At 38.2% G+C, this 27262-nt stretch overlaps 2 protein-coding genes across 6 annotated transcripts in view; one reads left to right on the top strand and one right to left on the bottom strand.

Moving 5' to 3' along the window:
* The window catches only part of SMC6 (structural maintenance of chromosomes 6), a 42847-nt gene extending 41424 nt beyond the window's left edge, over positions 1-1423 (bottom strand). The window contains exon 1 of one of the 5 annotated variants that reach the window (XM_034432146.3): positions 1008-1423. Coding sequence is in view for 1 of the 5 variants with exons in the window: in XM_087882365.1 (XP_087738491.1) it covers positions 97-106 (10 nt within the window). In the remaining 4 variants the exon portion in view is untranslated. Of the gene's footprint in view, positions 1-96 lie in introns of all 5 variants that reach the window. The other 4 variants (XM_034432147.3, XM_034432149.3, XM_087882366.1 and 1 more) reach the window with 4 other exon arrangements.
* Positions 1379-26962, top strand: GEN1 (GEN1 structure-specific endonuclease). The gene is made up of 14 exons (XM_034432151.3): positions 1379-1627; positions 5903-6088; positions 6622-6808; positions 8269-8445; positions 9351-9461; positions 13455-13528; positions 13693-13784; positions 18061-18211; positions 18303-18339; positions 18466-18546; positions 19797-19927; positions 21826-21887; positions 23605-23751; positions 24012-26962. The coding sequence occupies exons 2-14, from the start codon at positions 5928-5930 to the stop codon at positions 25406-25408; spliced, it is 2808 nt and encodes a 935-aa protein (XP_034288042.2). The 5' UTR covers positions 1379-1627; positions 5903-5927; the 3' UTR covers positions 25409-26962.
* The last annotated feature ends 300 nt before the right edge of the window (positions 26963-27262 follow it).

The following is a 27262-nucleotide window of genomic DNA, read 5'->3' as shown; positions in this document are numbered from 1 at the left end:
AATTAAATGCTTATGTTATCATAATATGGCAGTGTCGAAATACACAGCCCTGCCCCCCACATTACAATAAATAAAACTATTGGAAATCTGACATACTGCTTTTCATGTTACTCGGTCCTTTAGAAGTTTAGGCAATTCCCCACCTCATAATGTCTCAAAAAATCCTTTTTAAATCTATTCCTCCCATTTTTTTTTTATAAATGGTTTACTTCCTTTAAATCAAACCTTTCTCTCGCTGAGAAAATTTTCTTTGTAAGGGAAAAAAAAAAGATGGAAGCTTGTTTTCATTCTTTCAAACAAAAACAAAACAAAAAAAAACCCCAGACCATTTCCACTTCCGTCCTACCAGGCGGGCAACCAGCTCCAATCAGGAAGCGCAACTGAACGGCCAATAAATACAACCAGAAGCAAAAGCTGGTTTATTTCATTCCCAAAGTTAGATCTCGGTTTAATTCTGGCGTATCGGGATGCAAACTTCAAGGCAAGTCGTCTCTCTGCCTAGGCGGCATAGCACAGCTGGGGAGCCGCCTTACCTGAACAGATCTCGGGGGAGTGGGGGGTGGGGGAGACTCCTCTCCCAACCCTTTTTTCTCAGCCCCTCCTTTTCCCCTCGGCTGAAGCTCTCGCAAAAGGCGACCCTGGGCAGGCAACGCCTCTTCTCCCCCTTCTTAGGTGGGCTAGGATGATGGGCAGGGGGATTCCGCCTGGAGATCAGCGGCAGACGTAATCTCTTGCCTTCGCCCCACAAGAAGAAGAAGAAAATGCCCTTCACCTGCCCAGGGTGGGGAAGGGGGAACCAAAAATGCAACTGGAAATGAGGACGGAGCTCCGTTACAGCCCGTCTTCTTTGGTTTTATTCCCGGATCGTTTTGGATCGAGCCGCTGCCACACTCTCCACCCTTCCCTCCTCCCGGGCCAAACCCGTTTCCCCAGCCCCTTCTGGGGCTGTCCTCGGAGGGAGTCTCCCGATGCTTGAAAAGGCTGCCGCGTCCTTCTTGCGCCCTTACTTGGAACGATTCTGTCGAAATTACCGTTGGGCAAAATCGCCAAGCGCGTGGCCCCTTCTCTCGCTTCCCCCCACCCCCAAACCCGGCACCGCTCCTCTCGAAGCCCCGCAGCCGGAGCGCGCCTGAATCTTGGGGGGGGGCGGGGGGGGCGCGACTGCCAGGACGCATGCGCAGTTCACGACTGCTCCGTCAGTTTCGCTTTCTAGGCCGGATTTGCATAAATGGAAGATGTGCCTGGAAATCTGCCATTGGCGGGCAAGCTAGCTGCGTAGGGCATCGAATTGCGTTCCACGCCTGGTGATTGGTTGTTAGACAAAGACTCGCGTTCGTCGGTATTAAGCGTCACGCTCTCAAGAAGGAAACAGAGAGAAAGACGCTACTCTATGGTTTCCAAATCCATTTCTATTTCGTATTCCGCTGGGAACCAGAAATGACGTAATAATAGCATGGAGCGTGTTTCCTGTTCGATCAAGAGTTCTGCCCCATCCCCTCGCCGAACGTCATGACTCCGCGCAAGCGCAGTTAGGCCCCATTGAATTACGAATCTTGGCGCTGTTACTTGGAGAAGTCGCTGCCTTGTCTGTCCGCATTCGGGCGGGTGGCCGTCGAGGTGTTGAGAGGTACCGGGACGAAGATTTACCTTGCTGTTGAGATCGCAAGAGTTTTTTTTTTAATTGAGTCTGATTCGGTGCTAGATTATAATTTCTGTATACTTATCTCGGAGTTGAATCCCATTAAATGTCAGAAGACTGGACTGCATGCCTAAAAGCAAATATACAAATCATAGGAAATCCTTTCTGAGATATAATTCGTTGCATCTGATATAAAACTTGCCAGGCGTGTAGATGATGACAGAGGAAAAACTGAATAACGTTACTCTACAGCGTAATATTAAAATTGCCCTTGCCTGGGAGGAAAACCTAAAATAGAAACCTCTATATAAGAGGAGAAAAAGTTGTGTCTTCTAAGGAACTTAATTACATATCTCTCATTGGTTTCTGTATTAAAGGTATTCAGTTGCAGTCCCTAGCCTAGTGCATACCTTCTGATTCAACAGAAAGATAGGGGCTCCCCTGGCTACACAAACACACACACAAGCATGTTAGTTGGCTACTCACAAAATAAAAAGATATACTAAAAATAGAATAATGGCATTAAAATAGATCTGGATAAAACAAGGAAAGTGCAGAATTACTGACAAAACAAAAAGCTGAAAGTATTATTTTTTTTTTAGAAATATAGCTGTATGCTCCATTCTCAGACATTTCTGCTTGTCCCATCTCAAAAATAGCATGACTATAAAGATGCAAATTGGACTACCAAATGAGTGTGTATTAAAGGATCTTCCCTATGAAGAAAAAACTAAATGACTGAAGTTTTTTTTTATCTTAGAAAAAAAGCCCTTGAAAATATGATTAAACCAGATTACTGTACATTATGTGTTTTGGAGAGAGTGAAACTTTTTCCCCCCCTCTTTCAAAATCAGAACTAAGATCTAGTGATCTTCAATAACAGGGCAATACAGGCTATGCACAAACATATTTTCTCATTTCAGATTATTTTGCATGTGTGGTTGATTAACTTATTCTTCAATGATTCTTGATGAACGTATCTTTTCCTTTATGTATATTGAGAGCATATGCACCAAGACAAATTCCTTGTGTGTCCAATCACACTTGGCCAATAAATTTTTCTGTTCTGTTCTATTCTATTCTATTCTATTCTATTCTATTCTATTCTATTCTATTCTATTCTATTCTAAATACGGTAGTTAAAATCTGTTGTGACAAATTTACAGTGAAAGACAAATTTATCAGTTAGCATTCAATATGATGTTGAAATAGAACCATTATGTTTGGGAGAGATATCCCTCATTATCTGATGCTTGGGGGAGAAGATGAAGTAATTCTGCCTGTGAATTTTTTTAAAGCATCTAGATAATGACTTTCGGAAACAACATATTTGTTTAAATCCATCACTAGACTAATCAAGTGGGATTCTTCATATTATGTATCTTAGCATAGAAAAATGACAGATGTATTAGGGATTGTTAACCTCTAGACACCTCTTTCAGAAATGAGCTCCCCTGTGTTTATAGGTCTTGTTCAAAGAAAAACATAAAACAAGACTGAAGCTTGAAAGTTTCAAATGCTGATGTGCTATTATTTTCACAACTACTTAATAGTCTCTTAAAATTTAGACAAAGTAAATCACTATGACTACCTAGGAAAATTAATTATTCCAGAAGAAGCAAAGCTAAAAAGTTTACGGAAAAAAGGGCTTATAGATTTTAATGCCATCTGCAACATAAACAAGATCAGGATGTGAATAGCACAAGGAAGAGAAACTCTGAAGTTGAGAAATTTGTCACTTAAAGAAGAGTTCAGTGTTATTTTATTTTCGATAGTTCCGCTAACTCCTGAGATAAAAGAAATTTTGCACATAGCTAAAAGTATTAGGTTCTTAACTTTTGTGGGGTTTTTTTAGAAAAGGCTTTAAAACTGAGCAGAATAGTTTCTTCAAAGAAATCATTCTGATTATTAAAGTTGAATTTAAAAAATACAAGAGGAAAAAGAAGGTTTTGGCATTGCTTCCTACATGAAGTCTTTCATATAATTTCTTTTAAGTTGTAACTGCTGATTTACCAATACAAATTAAGTTTTTGCTAAGAAGAGCATGTATGTATCACTAGAATAAATTTCTCCTCAGTGCCCTCCCCACCCCCTTCCCATCCCACCTCAGCCCCAAAATTTTTGGCTATTTATAATTCTTTAGATCTCTCTGTCTCCTCTTTTTATCTTTATCTTGTGAAATTTGTTAAGTTCTTCAGAGTGATAGGATAAAAGCCACTCTATATGTATTTTGAGGATTTAAATCACTATCTCTCAGTCCTGGTGTTTCATTCCATGTTCTTCTAAATATCTGGCATTATCAGCCAGTTGCATGTTAGCAATGACTTGAAAAAAATTGTGCAAGAGATTTACTGAAGTCCCATTTTAATCTGGTAAAGTAGAAACCTATGCACAGGAATACAAACCTATACATAGAACTTGCTTCTGAGTAATTATTCTTAAATTTGTTGTCTATTATATTGCAATCCTTTCAAACCTGGAACTTACTTTTGAGCAGATGTAGGTATTACTGCTGTATAAATTCACTTACTATTTGAGATTACTGCACACATTTGGTGTCGCTTTTCTTAAAAATTACATGATTTTGCCACTGCCAAGTTCTTGGCAATCCAAAAATATGTCTATTCTATTAAGCCAGCAGAAAGCAATTGGAGATATCTCTTATGCACAAATCATTTTGGAGACATTGTATTGATTAACACCGTGGGGGTGTACAGATATAAATCATAGTAATAGACAAGGTTTTCTATGTATGTGCAAAAGAACGGGAAAGATGCATAGATACGAATCCACTGTTGGATCTCTGATTAAAGTAGGGATGAATAGGGATGAGTAGGGTGGCTTCCAAATATGGTATAATTGCATCTCCCATCATATCTCGCTAGTGGATATATCGGGTTGAGTTGCTAGAAATATTCAGAAAAAAAATGAGCACATGTTTTTTACTCATTACTGGACAAAGTGGATTCTGGTTAATTCTGAAAAGAGCCCACATTATTAAGCAAAATGTGCTTAATTATAATACAACAGTAATACACTCAGTTAATAAAATTAGTATGGCTTAACAGTGAAAAATCTTGAATAGTTATTGTGAAATTATGTAGTTTGCTGAACCAGGGGAAGATAGTTTTGTTGTTGATGATGATAATGATCTTAAATAGACTTTGGAATTATAGTCAATCTATTTCTTCCTTGCTACAATGCAGTCTAATATTATTCAAAAATATTAGGCTATACAGTACTGTGACTCCCATGACTCCAGTAGCCCAACCACTGGTTGAGAGTTATACCATAGATATACAATATTTCCTCTTGTAGGTATAATGCTGTACATGTAGGTGTCCATTAGATGGCACTGTTCCCATTTTTTGTTTTTGTTTTTTTAAAAAAATTATTAGGATCCTACAATTTTTTTAGATTGACAGAATGCTCAGGAGCATGTGACACTTGTCTACAACACCTTAAAGCATCTGCTGTTTTTACATTATCCTGAATGCCAAAGCATCTTTTGGAAGCTAAATCCAATCTATATTACAGCCCTATAAATTGCATTCCAACTGACTTTTCTTTAGGGTGAATTGAAGAAGAAACAGTGCATGAATTAATTTGTCTGATATTTGGAAACAATACTGTCAGTACTCTTAACACAGTATGAAAAAAAAGATGCTATTGAATTAAATTAGGAATAAAATCAGAAAATTTAAGGGAAGGATGAATCATTAAAGCAAACAAAAATTGAACAAGGGAATAAAGAGCCAGAAATAAAAGTGTAGAAAGATGATTGCAGTAACCTCCTCCATTCTGATCTACTAAGTTTATTTTTTTAATTTAGTAGTAATTGTCACTGCAGAAATTGCTAAAAAAAAACTTAAATGGATTAATAATAATTACTGCCACATGTCTTATGAGAGACAGTATTTGAATCTTTGAATCCTATGGAAGTGAAGAGAGGTTTTCTTTGCGGTGCATATTGGTTTTTCATCCTTTGAAAACAGGCATTATCACTATGATCCTGCGTGTGATTTTTCAAGTCCTTTCATATTTTCAGTCCTAGGCTTTTCCCCAATCTTTGCCATCACCCTTTTATGGGAGAGCGACAGAGTAAAGACACTGACATAAGGAACAGGCCTATAATGTTATAACAAGGATGTGTAAAATTGGGATGGATTGGAGGGAAAATATTGTCTGTTGGAGAGTTTGTGGTTGGTTTAGCTGTCTTAAATCATTTCAGTGCCATCCATCCATCCATCTTGATCTTTGCAGGCAGTGCGTCTGAATATTTGGAACCATGGGAGTAACTAGCCTGTGGCAGATCCTGGAACCTGTCAAGCAACATGCCCCTCTCTGCAGTCTTAAAGGAAAAACATTAGCTGTTGATTTAAGTCTCTGGGTGTGTGAAGCACAGGCAGTTAAGAAGATGGTGGGAGTAGTCACAAACCCACATCTTAGGTAGGTACAGTACCTGGGATAATAAATTACTGATATATAATATATAAGATGCATTAACTTCTCTTGGGTGGTTTACAAAATATAAGATATAAGGCATAGTATAATTTCAGTCTGGGGAGTAATGAATTCATTTTACTGTAAAAGGCCCTAAACAAAATTTTGGAGTGCTCATGGAAAAAGATTCTGCATCTGCTAATGCTCAGTTAGTGTGGACTTGGGCCTTCTCTGCAAATGCTGTTAGGATTTGCAATGTGGATTAAATAAGAGCCATGAAGTATCTCATACCATCTTCCAAGAATTTGTCAGGCACGTGTCATTGATACCTTCACCTTTGAAATTGTTTTTTCTAATTAAAAGAATGATTTTGAGGGAGATACAATGGGAGCCAAGAATACATGGAGTTTCCTTATGTTGATAGGGAATATAAGGAAATGTCAATATTTTAGGCATGGGAATAAATCAATTGCTTGTTTGTTGAAATCTAAGATGAGAGATATAAGAGATGCTATTTAACTTTACTCTCTTTCCCGCAGGAACCTTTACTGTCGTGTCTCTTCTTTAACACTAATGGGGATCCATCTGGTGTTTGTCACTGAGGGTGACCTCCCCAAACTGAAAAGTGGCACAGTGCAGAAGAGAATAGAAGCTCGCTTTGGGCCGTTGAGAAAGCCTGAGATCGCAAAAAAAGGGAGATCCCGTTTCAAATCTATTTTGAAAGAGGCAAGCTATCACAGTGGGTTATATTTACAGGATGCTGAGTACTAGCAGTATCGAATTCATACAAATAGGAGGCATCCATATTTAATATGTTTTATTGAACCAATGCTAATTTTTGCAGACTTTGTATTGCTTGAGAGCAATTTGGTTGGATTTAATTGGACACGCGCTGCTCTCCTGCCCGTTTCATCATCAAGCCTGGTGGCTTATAGTTTCAGTAGGTTTTGAAACCTGAAGTTCTCTGCTTGTCCTTGTTTTGCTTTGGCTGCAATGCTGATTGTTGCTGATTTTATATTTAATATGTAAGCAGAATATTCAGATTACCTCAGAGGGACTTGGGAGAGTATATCTTCACATTTTAGATTTATTTATTTATCACCTATACACCTCCTTTTTACTGCATAAGGCACTCTATACCTTGTAAATGGAATACAGGTAGTTCTCAACTTACAACAGTTTGCTTAGTGACCGTTCGAAGTTACAATGGCACTGAAAAAACTGACTTATGGCCATTTCTCACACTTAAGACTGTTGCAGCATCCCCATGGTCACGTGATTTACATTGGGATGCTTGCCAACTGACTCATTTATGACGGATGCAGTGTCCCGGGGACATTGCAACCTTCTGACAAGCAAAGTCAATGAGCAAGCTACATTCGCTTAACAACTAGGTTACTAATTTAATAAGTGCAGGAATTCACTTAAGAAATGTGGCAAGAAAAATCATAAAATGGGGCAAAACTCACTTAACAAATTTATCACTTAGCAGCATAAATTTGGGGCTCAGTTGTGGTCATAATTTCAGGGTTCCATGTAACACCCCCAACGAAAGAAAACTCAGAGGTTTGAGTTTCCTCAAAGTTCCATTTTATTAGAGATGTCATATTGGCACATCTGGGAAAACCCAAATCTGAAAGCTTCCAGGTTTTCTCCACCCAAAGGAAAGTTCAAGTCCCTGCCCAATACCCACATGTCCATCACGTGGTCCAATCAAAGCACCGTCCCAACTGGAGATGCCTCCCAGTTCCAGCCCTCCAGGTGCAGGGCAAGATGCCCTTGACTCTCTGAGAAAGAAATGTTATTATGACTATATATCACCCTGGCTCCATACAATTCTCCCACTGTAGTAAATGTGGCAGGCCTGAAGGCCCAATGAAAAAGATGACTTCCAGGCCTGACACATAAATTGAAGACTATCCATTTGTCTGAAGTGGTATAGGATTTCCTGCCTGGGCAGGGGGTTGGACTAGAAGACCTCCAAGGTCCCTTCCAACTTCGTTATTCTATTCTATTCTACCCGTATAGCCTGTCCCAATTTTAATGCATTTTGCCACTGAAATTTGTACCAACGTGGTCTTGGCTACCTCAAACATTTTTAGAAAGGGAGGAGAAGAGCAGCCATGAGTTGTTCACCCCAATGGTATTTCTCATTGCTTCCTCCATTGGGATTTTTCCTGTTTCAGTGCCTTGAACTGCTGGAGTGCTTGGGAATCCCATGGATTCAAGCAGCTGGAGAAGCAGAGGCAATGTGTGCTTACCTGAATGCAAATGGCCACGTGGATGGGTGCATCACCAATGACGGAGATGTCTTCCTTTACGGCGCTCAAACAGTGTATCGAAATTTTACCATGAACATCAAGGTAATATACCAGACATTTTTTAAATATATATGTGCTACTTTTTTAAAAAGTGTATTTTTCATTATTTTTTTTAAAGAATAAGCATTAAGTATTTTGAAAGAGAAAACGAAGGAAAGAGAAGTAATAAGTAAGTGGGGTAAAAAAATACAAAGCAGAATGGAGAGAAGAAAGAAGGAAAAGAAAAAAAGGAAAGGAAGATAAAATAAATAGGTATAAAGAAATGGCTTTCAGTCTTCTTAATAGCTGTTTCAAGTACATTTGTATTTTATTCACTATAAGATTACAGCATAATTTTTTTTCTTTCGATAGTCGACACATTCTAAGCAAACCCATGAATCACAAAATCATTTTTTTTTCTTTTTGCAGCAAAAAGTCCATAACGGGTTTTCCAGTCACTCATAAATGTCATTATTGGCCTTTTTCTAATCAAATAAGTCTATCTTGCTCCTTTGATTTTTTTTTAAAAAAATAATCTGAATCTCTTGATAGCCTTTGTCTCTCTCACTCAAAAAAGTATTTTGACTTCACTCCCCATGCCACCACTGTTTACTCTTTGTGACTATAATTTGACATACTCCTGGGAATATGTTTTCAGCTCAGTAGGACTGAATTTCGAATAGACATATTTGTATGTCTTTTCTGTGCCGTGGGGCAGAAGGATTGTGAAATGCTCACCTTGTTCATCCTAAATTGTTGGAATGGATCCCAAGAAAACTTTGATATTCACCTCCTCTTTACAGACACCATGATGTCTGCAAATCATGGTTTGAGAAGATACAGTTTTCCTTAGACCAAGTACTGTATTTTCAAATATATTCAATAATTTTTGTGGTATTACTAGTAAACATACGAAAAATGATGAAGCATTAAGAGGGAGTGTCACTAACATACTCTATTCTGCACAGGATCCACATGTTGACTGCTACTTGATATCTGATATTGAAGAGAAACTAGGCTGCAGCCGAGAATCTCTGATCGGATTAGCAATTCTGCTTGGCTGTGATTATCTTCCTAAGGTAACTAAACAATCAGTTTAGAGAGATAGAGAGATAGATATAAAGACAGACAGACAGATAGATATAAAGAGATATCTCTAGATAGATAGATAGATAGATAGATAGATAGATAGATAGATAGATAGATAGATAGATAGATAGATACAGTAGATCAGTGGTTCTCAACCTGTGGGTCGGGACCCCTTTGGGGGTCGAACGACCCTTTCACAGGGTTCGCCTAAGACCATCGGAAAACACATATTTTCGATGGTTTTAGGAATAATTTTATGGTTGGGGGTCACCGCAAAATGAGGAACTGTATTAAAGGGTCATGGCATTAGGAAGGTTGAGAACCACTGCAGTAGATAGACAGGAAGGAAGGAAGGAAGAAAAGAAAGAAAGAAAGAAAGAAAGAAAGAAAGAAAGAAAGAAAGAAAGAAAGAAAGAAAGAAAGATTATAAAACTTGTTATTGGCATCATTATTTATTTAAAATATTTAGATAGTCACCTAACTTATACTCTCGACAGTTCCCAACCAACGATAAAAACAATATCAATAAAACACATAATTAAAACATAAACACAAACCAAAAATCATGAAGGAGAAGAGGTTCTAGAATCATATTACTTCATTACATTAAACTGTTCCTTATACAGGTTTCCTGTACAATAGATTTATTTTCCATCCACCATGGGGTTTTTTTCATGCCAAAGGACACTTGCTTGAAAGTGATTCTGTACTTGGGGAGGGGGAATGACTGGATCTGAGACCTTCTCTCACCACAAACCAAGAAGCTCAGTTTCTTTGTGGAAGAAATTACATTTCGGTAAAGCTTCCTGCTGGATTCTGTCTGGGTTTTCTTCAGTGTGAAGGGATCTTTTAACCCTTATTGTCCCACTCTGTTTTTTCAGATGATAGGAGAAGTTGACAAAAACAGCCTTCCCAGTACAGGTAGTCCTCGACTTACAACAATTCATTTAGTGACTGTTCAAAGTGACTTATGACCGTTTTTCACAATTAAGACCTTTGAAGCATCCCCGTGATCATGTGATCAAAATTCAGATGCCTGGCAACTGGCTCATACCTATGACCATTGCTGTGTCCCAAGATCATGTGATCATGTGATGACCTGACCAGCTAAGTTCAATGGGAAGCCAGATTCACTTAACAACTTGGTTACTAACTTGTCAACTGCAGTGATTCACTTAACAACTGTGGCAAGAAAGGTCATACAAGGGGGTAAAACTCACCAGATATCTCACTTAACAATAGAAATTTTGGGCTCAATTGTGGTCATAAGTCAAGGACTACCCATATGTGTTTTTGTCAAGTTGACACGGTTGCTCCACTTACATTTTTAGTGCTTACAGTAGCTGCCAGATGTTTAGTTCAAAATATCTTTGTCCTCCCTTTACCCTAGGGCGTAGGCCAATTTGGTTTAGGACTGTTAGCAATCCCAGAAGAGTGCACCAGTTTAAAACTTTCAGCAACACACTCGTCCATGTAACAGGTTACATAAGAATATTTCTTGCTATAAACATTCTTTGCACATTCTTTTTTAAAAGGCATCTTACCTTGACCCTGTCAAAGTGTAACTGATGGCACTGCTTGTGGCAATATATCATTCTTATATCGGTGTGCTTTTGTGGGACAGTATTTGCTTTCCCCTTGAAAGTCTTGTGTTATTTTTGCCTGTTTCCTGTTTGCCCTTTATTCTTTTAAGTTTCTCTAGAGCTAGGACTCATTGTCTTTCAAGCTGACCTGCTTTACAGAGCTTTTTTTTTTTTTTTGGTGAACATAAAATGAGAGCTAAGCCGTGTAAGCAAGAGGTGGCGCCGTTACAAGATTGTTGGACTGCAACTTCTTTTCTCCCACAGCATTAGTCATGCTGACTATAAAATATTATTTCAGCAGTATGTAAAGGAGAGCCACATGCTGCCTGCGTCTGAGCCATCTTGAGCTCATGGAAGGATATGTGTAACAAAAGTACGTTAAATAAATAGGGTACCACATGTTTGCAAAGCACTCTCCAGTGGTACCAATATCCTTGCAATCAGTCTCAGCTGCAGTTAATATTCTTTGACGTGAAACAACATAATTTCTTAGCTAGTCCATGTTTTATTTATGTGGTGATGGGATTTTCTTGTTCGTCGCTACATTTGCTTGCTACTGAATCTTCTAAGGACATCCAGTGTGTTATAACTGATGTGCACACTGTACAGACACTCCACTCCCCTTCCCAGCAGGCACGTAAATTGCCTCATCCAGATGTGGGAGAAAATGCAAAAGGATTAACATAGGGTGTGCCACTTCTCCATTGACTATCCTTACAAGCTTCCCAGCAGCAAAGACTCTGTTGGGGGGAAAAGTGGCGAGGAACGTCAACAATCATCAGTTCCTTCTGGGTTCCCCATCGACTTGTGAGAAACCGTGAGGTAACACTGAAAATGAGGATTACATGGCCATAAAAAAAAAAAAAAAAACCACCCAAATTTCATTCCCTTGGGAGTACTGGGTCCTGTATGTTATACAGTAAGTTAGTGCATTTGTGGTATCTTTGTTGACAAAGTTTTGCCCTGTGATGCAAGCTTTCACTCAATTGAAGATGACAAAATATCAAACAGACATGAGGCTTTTATATAGTGTTTAGTAGTATCTATATACTACTGCTTTCAAACGTTGCAACCGTATGGGGAAAACCAGCCTGAGCTCCGGTCTGTTTCTAATAAATGATAGTTGCACAACTGCTGGCCAAATGTGGCAGTGTGGGAAGCTGGGACCTAATGTGTCAGCTTTTAGCATGAGTTAATCCATGGGCTCCCTTTTACAAAAACGAAATGAAAGAAAACTCCCTGTGCCCTCCCCTCGTTTCTCACACAAAATTCTCATGAAGAATTCTTCCAGGATTTTTTGTCCCTCTGTCTCCCCAAACATAATATGGTTGCTTTTTTTGTTTTCCCCTCTACTGCTTAAAATCACAAATGGTCCTTTCGTTTAAGATCAAAAAAAGGCTTTAGCTTCTTTGTATAACACTCTGATTACAGTTTGGGGAGATAGCAGATCACCATTTTCTTCTGAATTTAGCACTTTTACTTTCTGATGCATACAACTGATCTTTGTCTATACAACCTGACCATTCTACTTCTACTCGTCTGATCTGCTGAAGTGGTTTGTCTCTGTTTTTATGTCATTTTGAGTCACACTTGTGGATTTCAAAATTTCAGAAAATTTTACTTACTAAACACATTTGTATAGTCCATGTGTAAAAGATACTTGATCTGTAATCCAACTTTTTAAAAAATCAGTTATCCTGTTAGCAGATGGACATTTTCTCAGTACGATACAGCTAATGTAGCTTAAATAATTTGCAATTTATTGATTGATTTGACTTACTGGTATATGGCCACCCGTTCATGAACTGATATTTTACTGTGATTACAGTTAGTCCTCGATCTACGACCACAACTGAGCCCAACATTTCTGTTGCTAAGTGAAACATTGGCTAAGTGCATTTTGCCCCATTTTATGAAAGGTCATATTTTATGACTTTTCTTGCCGCAGTTGTTAAGTGAATCACTTCAGTTGTTAAGCTAGTATCATGGTTGTTAAGTGAACCTGGCTTCCCCATTGACTTTGCTTGTAAGAAGGTCGTAAAAGGTGATCACATGACACCAGGACACTGCAACAGTTGTAAATATGAGTCATTGGCCAAGCATTCAAATTTTGATCCCATGATCATGGGAATGCTGCTACGGTTGTAAGTGGGAAAATGGTCATAAGTCAGTTTTTTCACTGCCATTGTAACTTTGAACGGTCACTAAATGAATTGTTGTAAGTCAGTTACCTGTACTGCAAAAAAAATACTCACATAAATGGCCACATGTCTTAATGTTTGCCCAATTATTTATGATTTCATAGTTTGAATGAAAGTCATGTAATTTAGAAACAATAGTGTATACTTCAGTACATTTATCTAAACTGTATCAAAATACTTCTTCTCTTGGTTCTCAAAGGGAGTTCCTGGAGTAGGAAAAGAACAGGCTTTAAAGTTGATCAAAACTTTGAAAGGACAGAGCTTACTGCAAAGGTATGTTATTTTTAAATTGTGTTCTGTATTTTCTCCCTTTTCTTTTAGGGAGCAAATTCCTCACACGATTCAGATTCGTAATGTGTGCACGTATATACGTTGCATGCAGAGTTGGAATTATTTCTCAGCGCTATACATTCATCACCATTTCAATATTGTTTTAGATTTGAGTCCTGGAAAGACCATTTCCAATTGGGTGAAGTCCCAGTATCGACAGCTAAAAAACCGCTTCACTGTTCTGTGTGCCATCATCCAGGTGAGTCAGCTCCTAGCTTCAGAAAACATTCCATGGAAATGTGACCAATGTCAGGGTTCCAAGTAACACCCCCAACGAAAGAAGACTCCGAGGCTTGAACTTCCTCAAAGTTCCATTTTATTAGAGATGTCATATTGGCACATCTGGGAAAAGCCGAATTTTCCCCACCCAAAGGAAAGTCCAAGTCCTTGCCCAACACCCACATGTCCATCACATGGTCCAATCAAAACACCGTCCCAACTGGAGATGCCTCCCAGTTCCAGCCCTCCAGGTGCAGGTCAAGATGTCCTTGACTCTCTGAGAAAGCAATGTTATTATGACTATACAGTATATCACCCATGCTCCATACAATCCCCCCTCCCAATTTCCCACAGTAGTAAATGTGGCAGGCCTGAAGGCCCATTGCAAAAGATGGCTTCCAGGCCTGACAACCAGACACTGGGGACGTATTATCATATATGGTGGACATGTGTAAAAGCAAAGAAATATTGGACAAAAATACATACATGGTTAGAAAAAATGTTAAAGCAACATATAGATTATAAACTTGAAATATTTTTGTTAGGCATAATACCGGAAAAGTATGATAAAGGGAACCTACAGTTTCAAGAAAAAGTATGTGAACCCCTTGGGATTATGTGGAGTTTTGCATGAATTGGTCATAAAATGTGCTCTGAACTTCATCTAAGTCACAACAATAGAAAAACACAGTCTGCTTAAAATAATACTACACAAACATTAGATGTTGTCATGGTTTAATTGAACATAACATGTAAACATTCACAGTGCAGGGAGGAAAAAGTATGTGAACCTTTGGACTTAATAACTGGTTGACCCTCCTTTGGCAGCAATATCCTCAAACAAACGTTTCCTGTAGTTGCAGATCAGACCTGCACAACGATCTGGAGTAATTTTGGACCATTCCTCTTCACAAAACTGTTTCAGTGTAGCAATATTCTTGGGATGTCTGGTGTGAATCGCTCTCTTAAGGTCATGCCACAGCATTTCAATTGGGTTGAGGTCAGGACTCTGACTGGGCCACTCCAGAAGGCATATTCTGTGCTGTTGAAGCCATTTTTTTGTTGAATTACTTGTATGCTTTGGGTCATTGTCCTGTTGCATCACCCATCCTCTGCGGAGCTTCAGTTGGCGGACAGATGGTCGTATGTTTTCCTGCAAAATGTCTTGATAAACTCTGGAAATCATTTTCCCATCAATGACAACAATCCGTCCAGGCCCTGAGGCAGCAAAGCAGCCCCAAACCATGATGCTCCCTCCGCCATGTTTTACAGTGGGGATGAGGTTTTGATGTTGGTGTGCTGTGTCTTTTTTTCTCCACACATAGTGTTGTGTGTTCTCCCCAAACAACTCAATTTTGGTTTCATCTGTCCACAGTATATTTTGCCAGTAGTGCTGTGGAACATCCAGGTGCTCTTTTGCAAACTTCAAACGTGCTGCAATATTTTTTTGGGACAGCAATGGCTTCCTCCATGGTGTCCTCCCATGTACTCCATTCTTGTTTAATGTTTTCCTTATTGTAGATGTGTCAACAAAAATGTTAGCATGTGCCAGAGATTTCTGTAGGTCTTTAGCTGACACTCTAGGATTCTTCTTTACCTCATGAAGCATTCTGCGCTGTGCTCTTGCAGTCATTTTTACAGGATGACCACACCTAGGGAGAGTAGCAACAGTGCTAAACTTTCTCCATTTGTAGACAGTCTGTTTTACCGTGGACACATGAACATCAGGGCTTTTGGAGATACTTTTGTAACCCTTTCCAGCTTCATGCAAGTCAACAATTCTTGATCGTAGGTCTTCTGAGAGCTCTTTTCTGCGAGGCATGGTTCACATCAGACAGTGCTTCTTGAAACCAGTAAACCCAAAACAGGTGTGTGTTTTTAAAGGGCAAGACAGCTGTCAGCAACACATCCAGTATCATCACACTGATTGGAGTCAAGGTTGGCTCACTCCTGGATCTAATTAGCTCTTGAAGAAGTCATTAGGCTAGGGGCTCACATACTTTTTCCTCCCTGCACTGTGAATGTTTACATGTTATGTTCAATTAAACCATGGCAACATCTGTTTGTGTAGTATTATTTTAAGCAGACTGTGTTTTTCTATTGTTGTGTCTTAGATGCAGTTCAGAGCACATTTTATGACCAATTCATGCAAAACTCCACGTAATCCCAAGGGGTTCACATACTTTTTCTTGCAACTGTATACTTAATACATGTTTTGACAGCAACAAGAATTGTATTTGCACAGTACTGGAAAAATGAGGAAACACCTACAGAGGAAGATGTAATTAAAACAATTTTACACTGCAGAAATGGACAGATTGACGCTAAAAATAAAAGAAAAAGAAGATACAAAGTATTTTTGAACGTGGGACATGTTTTACAAATGGTTGGATAGTAGAGGTAGAAATTAGGAGTGGGAACAGTATTACTACGCATAAATAAAATGATCCAGACAATACGTTGTTCATTAAGCACTTATGTATGTAATGCGAAAATATATAAATAAACCGTTAAAAAAAAGAAAAGAAAATAGATTCCGTATATTGAAGTCTCCCTTTGAATTGGGCACCCTGGTGTGTAAAGACTGATAGGTTATCATGATGATGAGCTGTGATCACCATCTTCTGTCTGCTGTCTGTCTTCTCATCGTTCCTATCACCTACCTTCTTCCACTTACGGCTGTATGACTGTAATCTTGTTGCTGGTATCCTTAAGATTTATATTGACTGTTTCCCTATGACTGTCATTAAGTGTTGTGCCTTATGATTCTTGACAAATGTATCTTTTCTTTTATGTACTCAGAGCGTATGCACCAAGACAAATTCCTTGTGTGTCCAATCACACTTGGCCAATAAAGAATTCTATTCTATTCTATTCTATTCTATTCTATTCTATTCTATTCTATTCTATTCTATTCTATTCTATTCTATTCTATTCTATTCTGAAAAGAAAAAAATTACAGCCCCTGGTCAAAGCAGTGTGGTAGAATTGATTTGGACTTTACATACTGTCAGATGCTGCAGCAAACAGTTGGGCTCCTGCATAATCAACAATAAGCTATAGTTTTATGCCTGTCGCCATACAGTAGAATTGTAAATTAACAAGACTTGTTATGCTAAAATGGTATGGAACTACAAAAGTAAACTAACAAAAGGTTACCTTTGGATAAATGAATTCTCTCCTCCTCTCATTTGACTCTCAAACTCTGGTTTGCAGAGCAAGCACAACCCGTTTCAGGTAAAAGAATAAACTTCTATTTCCCTCAGACTAGAAAACGAAATAATATATTAACCAGATGCATGGAAAAAGCTGTGTGCAGAGGCTTCAAATAGTACAAAACTGTAGATTAAATTATGTTACAAAATGTTTCCTAAGTTGATAACATTCAGATACAGTACTTTGGCAGAAAAATTTAAAGCTTCTCTTTAACTTTGTATCTGAATTATTAGTTAGATTTTCACACCAATCTGAGCCATTATCGTAATTTGTTGAATCTCACGTATGAAATAATAACTCATTGCTAAATCATATATTTGAATGAAGCAGATGTTTATTTATTTGAATATTCTCATAAGTATGGTAAGACTCTTACTTCAGAAAGCAAAGGAACAATGACCAATACAACCCTTTTATTTTAAATATACTTATTAACATAATTATTATATTTAGTCATATAGTCCATACGCTACATCAGAAAGACGACTATTCATTAGCAACTGTTTCAACTGGTCCGGAGGAATAAATGGCCTAGCATGATTTACAAGCTACAGTGGCTACATTTAACAGCATCTAAGCCCAAACCAAGCAAGCCATTATGTGAACCCACTTGAGCATTAAATTGAAAAGTTTTGGCTTAACTGGTAACATTTTGCTCTCATAAACAGTGTATTATAATGTAGTGGTAGAGTTATTAGACTAAGAGTAGATGATCAATGTTTAAGATACCCTCAGCCAGGGAAAGTCACTGAGTGCCAATTACTTTTCCTCAACCTCACCTACCTCATAGAAGAGTTATTGTAAGGGGGAAAGGAGGAGGAAGCACTATGTATCCCACCCATCCTAAATCAAACTGGATTATAGGTCAAATAAATAAATGTGTCATCATTTCTTTTGCTTGCACAAGGAAAGGTGCACTTCATTTCTGCCATTATACATACATTATATACATTATAAATATATCACACACACAAAAATGGGACAGATTTGTCTTTTAAGAAAAAGATTTGTCCTGTAATCCTCTTTCCTTTTTCTTGTAGGTTCTTCTAAAGATCATGAGGACATGGGATGTCATATCTGTGGTAGTGTGGGATATTGTGAGCCCCAGGATACTAACTACTGCTGCCCCTGTGACTGGCATTCTTCTGTGTCAGAGCAGCAATGGAGCTTAGTGGAGGAAAGTATTAAAAAGTAGGTGTGCTTTCATATAATTTGCTCTGAATTGCTTCAGGAAGACCTCTATGATATTCATAGATCTGAGATGTGTATATTTTATTTACAGAAAAGCCAAGGCATGTGAAGGTTTTCCCTTTCCTGAGGTAATTTTACAAGTCATGCATGCATGCATAAATCACTTAACCTATAACTATCTCCCTCAAGTGTCTCATTCTATAAATAAGATAAATAATAAATGCCTTAATTTTTTTTCCTTTTTCTCTGCTAAGGTTATCCACGAATATCTCATCAGCAAAGACAAGCCAGTGAAATTAAACGGGTGCCAAAGGCCAAATTTATTATCTTTTCAAGTATGTATTAAGACGCTATACCTTACATGCTAAAATGTTCTCAATATTGAATACAGTTTAGTCCATTAAGACCATCCTTCTCTTGGTAAAGGAAACCAAATTAAAACATCCCCAAGAGATGGCTGTACAGCCTCTGCTTTAAGACATGCAATGAAGGGGAGCTGATCCCTTTCTGGGAAATTGCTTTCAGTGTAAAACTGCATGCTGTTCTACCACATAAACAAGCAGGGATGTAACTGGTATGGTTTGTGCTGATGGAATTATACTGAGGTATGTCAATATCCTCAGTTTCAGGTTTCTAACCAGATACGACATTTGTAGGTCATATTCCAAGATAAGTGGGTTGGAGCAGGTGTCCCAAAACTCAGTGTGATTTCTTTGACCAGAGGACTACTTCCTTAATGTCAACAGTTGAAAGACTGTTTTTGTTCTGTGTCTCTCCTCCTGATTCTGTCCCTCTCCTCCTGATTTTCATTTTCAAACAAGATGGCCTTCATGCTGCATAGTGCATTTCAGGAGCAAATATTGAAAATTAGAAGGAATTATTTAGGCCCTCAACCTGCTGATCAGGGCAGGAGTCCAAATGAAAGCACCTTGACAGATGTCTGTTTAACTGTGCTTTAAAACAGCAAGTGAGGTAATTAGTTCTATAATTATGTATTCCTTTATTTAAATACTTTATATGGCTGCTCTTATAATCATTAAATAGATGTAGGTCAAAATGAATGGAGTTGGGGATGAAAGGCAAGGAAGTTTAGCTATGGAAGGAGAAAAACAAACTTTGGACAAGCAAAATAACATGGGAGAGAATCAGTTTCAGTTTCAGCCTAACCGGAATAGAATGAAGGTTAGAGAAGAGAAAGTTTTCAGCCAGCCTGAAATTTCTCTGGTAAAAATAACAGCTTTCCCCCAACTCAGATTTCCTGACACTGGGCTGCTATTATTCCTATCTGTACTGACTGTTGTGACCAATTCAGAGGACCTGTGTTTGGGAATACGCTTCAGTTGATTTTGCAGTCTGGTTGTCCTCAGCCCGCTCTCTTGGTTTCCCCCTGCTTTATATTTCTACGTCTACTTGGCTTGGAAATTACTTTGAGGTGGCTGTTCTGTCCTTGTGACATTTTTTTAAAGTTCGTGACATTTCAAACTAAATGCGTCAAGTCTTCAGGGACAATCAGTGCCGCTGCTGTTCAGTAGATATATTTTCCATCTTGTGCTGCATTTGTGATTTCCCAACATGTTTCAAATAGAGGTTTGCTGTCAAGAAAATGAACTGGACCGAGCAGTACGCCTGTGAGAAATTGTGTAGCCTTCTGACTTACTATGATCTGAACAGAAAGAAGTCTGGCCATACTGATCTAAAGCAGCTGCAAGCCCTGCGGTAACTCAATTTATAATTTAATTAGAATTCACCCTTTGTTTTGCTTTATATCTGTCACTGGAAGTGGAAAAAAATTTTGTTCTGTGCCTCTCTCCTCCTGATTCTCCTGATTCTGCATTTTTCATTTTTGAACACTGCATAGTGTTTTCAGGAGCAAATATTGAAAATTAGAAGGAATTATTTAGGCCATCAACCTGCTGATCAGGGCAGGAGTCCAAATGAAAGCACCTTGACAGATGTCTGTTTAACTGTGCTTTAAAACAGCAAGTGAGGTAATTAGTTCTATAATTAGTTCCTAAAACCATCTCTCCCTTTGTTGTTGGTTGTTGCCTTAGTCCAGGAATGCCACCTGTGGAGTTAACATGCTGTTGATATAGCTAAGACCCCCTGGTGTGTCTGTTGAAATACATTACATTACAAAAAAAAAATATTCCACAATTCAAAACAGCATTTGAAACTGCTGAGGGTTACAGTTCAAAGATTAGAAATTCTACAGTATCAGCATGAGTTTTTGGATTCTGGCCCATTTTCCAAAATACTACTAAAGAAAGCAAGGTAAAGGCTGCTGTCCACAGTAATCCCAACAGCAAGATACACTGAGCAGGAAAGTACATCTAAGGGGACCTCAAAGAAGAAGCCCTTCATCTAGCACTAGCAATAGCACTTAGACTTATATACTGCTTCATAGTGCTTTACAGTACTCTCTGAGCAGTTTACAAATGTCAGCATATTGCCCCCAACAATCTGGGTCCTCATTTTACCGACCTCGGAAGGAAGGAAAGCCAAGTCATCCTTGAGCCAGTGAGAATCAAACTGCTGGCAGTCGGCAGAATCAGCCTGCAATACTGGATTCTAATCACTGCGCCACCACGGCTCTATCTATGTAAGGAAACACAGAGCACAACTCATATCCTGCTCAGCCATGTGAACTAACATAAATAATCATCCTGAATATGTGGGTTGTGGCTATCATCCATTGCCTTATGGAACACTGATCTGAGGTACTCTTAAAGTGACATTTACAGAATGTGGAAAGAAGTGCAAGTTAATGGTAGTCAGGTTTTAAGTTATCAACACTGAATAATGCAAAGATAATAATTGCATTGTCTCCGTATTTCTAGGGGCATCCTACGCAAACCAAGCATATGTGAACCTTTTCTCTATGATGCTCTCTCATGCTTGTTGACACACATTGCTACAACTGTATAGTCCTCATGATTATGAGAGAGCTATAGCTGACTATATATGTGTGTGTGTATACATATATATATACATATATACATATACATACATACATTTTATATATATATATGTATATGTATATGTACGTATGTCTCAGTGGCTAAGACGCTGAGCTTGTCAATCGAAAGGTCAGCAGTTCAATGATTCAAATCCCTAGTGCCGCATAATGAGTGAGCTCCCGTTACTTGTCCCAGCTTCTGTCAACCTAGCAGTTCGAAAACACGTGAAAAATGCAAGTAGAAAAATACTGACCACCTTTGGTGGGAAGGTAACAGGGTTCTGTGTGCCTTTGCTGCTTAGTCATGCTGGCCACATGACCATGGAGACGTCTTCAGACAGCGCTGGCTCTTCGGCTTTGAAACGGAGATGAGCACTGCCCCCTAGAGTCGGGAACAACTAGCACATATGTGCGAGGGGAACCTTTACCTTTTTAATAGCTGACTAGGATTGATTAGGAGACAAGAGAAATGGTCCATGTTTTTCTCACACAATTGTATGGTACTCCAATTTATGGGAATAGCTACAAAATGGTAAAGAACCATGGAAGCAGCCCTTATCTGCAGGATAGTCAAACATGGTGGCTTCTTAAATGCCTGATTTCATTTTTACACACTGTCTTTAAAATATTAGAACATTCTTAACTTTTGTTTCTACAGGATAATCAAGACACGGATTAGAAATGGAATTCCCTGTTTTGAAATTGCATGGCAAAAGCCAGGTTAGTACTCATCACTGGGCATACTGGAAGGGTAATTTCCAGTACAATTTAACACTGGAGTACGAAATCTCTTAAGAGGTGGGTGTGTTGAGAAATAGAAATACAATACTTCTTCATGTATAGTACAGGTAGTCCTCAACTTACATAGTTTGTTTAGTGACCATTCAAAGTTACAACAGCACTGAAAAATGTGATTTATGGCCATTTTCACACTTACAACTATTGGAGCATCCCCATGGTCAAGTAATTAAAATTTGGACGCTTGGCAACTGGTACATATTTATGATTGCAGAGTCATGTGATCCTCTTTTGCAATCTACTGACAAGCAAAGTCAGTGGGGAAGCCAGATTCACTTAATCATCACGTTACTAATTTAACAACTGCAATGATTTACTTAACAGCTGTAGCGAGAAAGGTCGTAAAACAAGACAAAACTCACTTAGCAAATGTTTCACTTAGCAATATAAGTTCAGCTGTGGTGGTAGGTCAAGGGCTACTTGTATAGCCTATGCACAAACATATCTTCTCGTTTCAGATTATTTTGCATGTGTCGTTACGGATATTAGTTTAAATAGTTACAATCTTTTGTGACAAATTTACAGTGAAAGACAAATTTATCAGTTAGCATTCAGTATGATATTGAAATCTCTCACTATCTGAAGCTTGGGGAGAAGATTTTTCTTCACAACAGCTTTTAAAGATGGATTGGGCTGAGAGAGAATGACTGGCCCAAAGTCACCAATAAAGGGTTTCAGTTTTTGTCCTTTCAACATCAATCCAACCAGAGCCAATTGTAGATTTCTGCTAGAAAGCAGGAATCTGTGAGTTCAAGTCCTGCCTTAGCCATGAAAGCCAGCTATGTAACTTTGGGCCAGTCACTCACTCTCAGCACAACTCACCTCACAGGGCTTTTATTGTGGAGTAAACAGGAGGAGGAAAATGTGTTTTTTATGCTTGAGTTCTTTGTAAAAAATAATAAAGGTGGGATACAAAGAAACAAATATATGAGAGCTGTTTAACAATGTGTAGATATTAAATTAAATGAAACTATCATAGAAATAAAAACACAATACTGACAAAATTGGATTTGGGAGTCTTTGTTCTCCATAAAATGTCTGCTTTGAATTTAAATTCACATAGGAATTCTGGCTTTGCCCCTTTCTTGGTACAGGTTTCTGTAGCCAAGTAACCCCAGGTTCACTTTCTTTAGATAGAACTGTGAAATTTTTCCTTCTAAAATTTTTGAGACCATCTGCCAGCTGACAATGAATGACCGATCTGACTTTTTATATGAAAATTTCATATGCCGAATGGAAAAGGACAGCCACTTAAAATGAGAATTTATTTTTCTCGGTCTCCCAGGCATACATTACATGCCCTGTACATTGTACAGTTACAAGGTAATTTCTCATAAGGCAAAATCAGTCTTCCATCATGCTGTAGGTAGGGTGCGCAAATATGACTGTGAAGAATTCGTCAAAACACAGGGACAGATATTTGTGGATTGCATGTAAATTAAGGAGAGTCTGCAGTAAGGGTTAGACATGGGAGCCTCAGTTCATAACCAGTTCTGCAGGATACAGATTCCAGTCCCAAAGAAACAGTTATTTTATATGTTCTTTTTTCTAAAGGATTGAGTATGAAAATGGTAATTAAGGGAATCATCTGTAGTTATCTAGTAAAGTATGTTTCTCTGCCTCTGCTTCATTTTTCCAGATCATTACTCTGCTGCAACTGAGGCTCAGCCTGCAGATCCTTTTCTAATAACAATAGAAGAGTCAATGCTATTTGAGGCTGCTTATCCTGAAGTGGTTGCTTTGTATCAAATGGAGAAGTTGAAAATTGGCAAAGAAAAAAAGAAAAGTAAGCTGAAAACACTGCATGTTTTGTTTTATTATGTTTTATATTTTAAATATTCACTAGATGCTTGTCAAATTGCCAGTTGTTCTATAGAATTTTCTGTACCCTAGTTAGATTTTAATGAAGCCATTTAGCTTACCCACTTCTCCCACAATTGTCTGATTACAAAAACAAAAACACAGTGCTTTTCTAACTTCATTTCTCATTTTGAAAAATAGTTTTTAACAAGACGTTCTTAACATTTGTTGTTGTTGTTGCCTTAGGTAAGAAGAAAAGTAAAGCGAAAGAATGCTTAGCAGGGGACAGCAAAGTAGAAGATACTTTTTCTGACCTGAACTTGCAACCTGCACGTGAAAACATTCTCACCCAAGTTTCAAAATCTGATTTGAGGCCTGTTTTTGATCTGCAAAAATCTCCAAAAAAGAGCTGTGAATCTCTCAGTTTTTCAGACTCTGCAGATTTTTCTACTTTGTTAGGAAAGCCAAGCAACTTCTTTTTGGCTTCACAGAATCCAGAAAATGAACATAAACCTTCTAATTCTTTAATCTCACAAACAAAATTATTTGTTAAGGAGCCTATGGCTTATTCTGCAAATACTGATCTGCAGCTGAGTGGCATTGACTGGGAAGGAACATCCTTCAGCATTTCTCCAAGAAATGTTAATCTTCCTTGGTATTCAGAATCTGAGTTTGGCCTAAGCAATAATTCTTTAAAGCAGTGCTCTCCACCACACAGTAAAGCAGCCAATATCCTCACGCAGCATTCAGATTCTGCACAACACAATCCCAATCTGATCACTGCTGTAGATTACTCTGCTTCAAACACAGGCTTTCCTAAAGAGAAGAATGATTTGTCTTTAAAAGATCGAGCTGCTATGGAAAGTTTGGAAGCTTTCCCCAAAGCTAAAAGTGTGCCTTTGTTAAATGCTGCACAATTGCAAGAACAAATAAAGAGAACTTCTAACCCTGGAGGGGAATTTTCATCTCCTCTTGACAGCATTCAGGAAATTGAAAATGTGATGTTACTAGAAAAACATCTGCAGGGGCTAAGTTTAGAGAGCTATAGAGAAGATCTCCAAAGTTATAAGGACCCACCAACTGCAGCATATAAAGTCAAGGACTCAGGAAGTTCTTTGAGGCAGTGCACTGAAATTCTAAAAGCGAGTCACTTAGAAAACAAACAGCAAATTTTGCCCTCTAGATCAAATAAAGTGCTAGATAACTGTCAGATCGGGGAAAAATCTGTGCCAAGAATCATGAAAAGCTCCTTTAAGAAGAGTGTGTGCCAAAATGGTTATCATGCCGAGGACAGTGATAGTGAAAATGTGGAGGGCAGTTGGAAGGGTCATAGGATCCCAAAACAACAAAGAAAGAGTCATATGGTTCAGCTGAAGGACAAGTGCAATGGCAAAAGGGACAACAAGAAATTGGCATTTGAGATTCAGCCAGAACCAAAAGAGAAAGTTGAGCACGCTCTTAAAGTACTCAACACTGATTTGTCCACAGAAGAATGTCTGCTTCTACCTCTCTCCAAGTCTCCAAGTATCTCCAAATGTGGATTCGATCCTTGTCTTCAGGAGACCAGAAGTAATTTGAATATGTGGCTTGAGAGTCCGTTGCCTCTGTCTGAAAGGCTGAAGCACAGATTGAAGAGCAGTTGAGCATTTCCTGTTCCCTTCTTCTCTGATGTCTTCATCTGGAAACATCTCAAATGTCTTGATAGGTTTTAAATATCCTCTAAATTTAATATGTCCCATAACTGTGAGTGATAGAAGATTGAAAGAAGTATCTGAAGTGAAATGACTGGTAAATTAAATTCTTCAAGCAACTTTTCTGTAGTGACTTGCTCTAATTTTGACTAACAGACCTGCTGTGAGTTGAGCTGAAGTTTTCCTAAATAATTTGCTTGAGTGGTTGCATCAATCATACCACAATAGCATGAACTCAAGAATAAATACATAATAATGTTAGGTTTTTTGCAGAGTATAAAATATGTAACAACTTGCTGATCAATGACAGTGGCAAAGCTACTGACATTTTTACACAATCAGATTGGTGTTACCGTAGTATATGTTTTTATATAATTTTGCTGTAGATTTTCAGACCCAAATTAAATAATGCTCTAGATCAGGGATGTCAAATTCGCGGTGTCACGGTGGCATCACGTGACATATTAGGACTTTTTCCCCCTTCGCTAAACCAGGCGGGGGTGGGGCCAGCATGTGATGCATCTGGCCTGCGGGCCGCAAGTTTGACATCCCTGCTCTAGATTCAATCTTGGAGTCAATCCCTACACATGCAACACAGTTAATTACCAGAATTATAAAGTGGTAAAAAAAATCAATTTAGAACTATGCCTGTAAGATACCTTTAAAATTAGAAATCTAATTTATTGGAGAGGGCTGCTACAATCTAGTACTTTATCTGCTCATTGTTTTCTCCTTTGACCAATTTTCTAACTTGGTATCATATGGTCTTAGAATCATAATGATTTTCATTTGTAACTATATATAATTCGGTTTTTAAATAGACTTTCATATAGACTTTTTTTTTTTTAAAAAAAATGCAATGCTTTTCAATAGTAGTTGTTTAAATGAATTAATTAGACACAAATACTTTGCAACAGTATTTATGTAATGACTAAAGTCAAGGGGAGTTTGTCTCTGTAAATAGTTGTGTTTAAGAGTGCAGTCTTTTAAAATATTGTATTTGTCACATTAGTGATTTTCTCTGATTCCAGATATTGTATTGTTTCTAATGTTGCTTAGATCAAATTTTTGACTTTTGTAGACAAGTTCTGTATTTATGGTAAAATGCATACTTTCCATGCCAAAAGTACCCATTTCAAATTATGCCCTTTTACTACAGGCTGAAATGACACCCCCCCCCCCATGGCAATTCTGGATACCCATTATTGGTCAAGAGACGGCACTTGAGCGAACAGTCTTGGCACAATGCAACTCCTAATAGTGATGGTGATCAGATCAAGGTGCAAATCCTATCAATTTTCTAACATATAGAATTGAAAGAAGTGCATCTTGTTGGGTGATTGTGGTTGTTGATTCATGAAAAGGGTGAAAACATTAATTCACACGGTTGTTATTTTTTTGCAATAGAATTGTAGATGCAAGTGGCATTCTAATCTACATATTTACTTTTATTTTTCACAATATACGGTCACATAAATTATTAAAAAGATGCAGAATCTGATTTCATATGTTGTACTATGCGGTCACCTAATTTGTCTGATTTGGTTTTAATGCAATCTATAAAGCCAGACATTGTGGTTTGTAAAATATTATGTACAGCTTAGCATGTGAGTGTAGCCATTTCTAAGTCTGTTCTATAAATCATGGTTAAGACAAATGGCTAAATGTGACAATCGTAGCCAATTTGCAAAATTGTTTGAGCCGCTTTGAATTTCCACTTACTTCAGTAGAATGGCTGAAAATATTCTGAATTCTTTCTCACTGAAACGATGAGAAAGTACTCAAGTATAGCTGAATTATGTCCCA

This window comes from Pantherophis guttatus, chromosome 1 (genome assembly GCF_059756535.1).
Source record: "Pantherophis guttatus breed Tessera chromosome 1, ASM5975653v1, whole genome shotgun sequence".
NCBI classification, from domain to species: Eukaryota; Metazoa; Chordata; class Lepidosauria; order Squamata; family Colubridae; genus Pantherophis; species Pantherophis guttatus.
The sequence above is the reverse complement of the archived record's forward strand: the minus strand, read 5'-3'. Positions and strand labels throughout refer to the sequence as shown.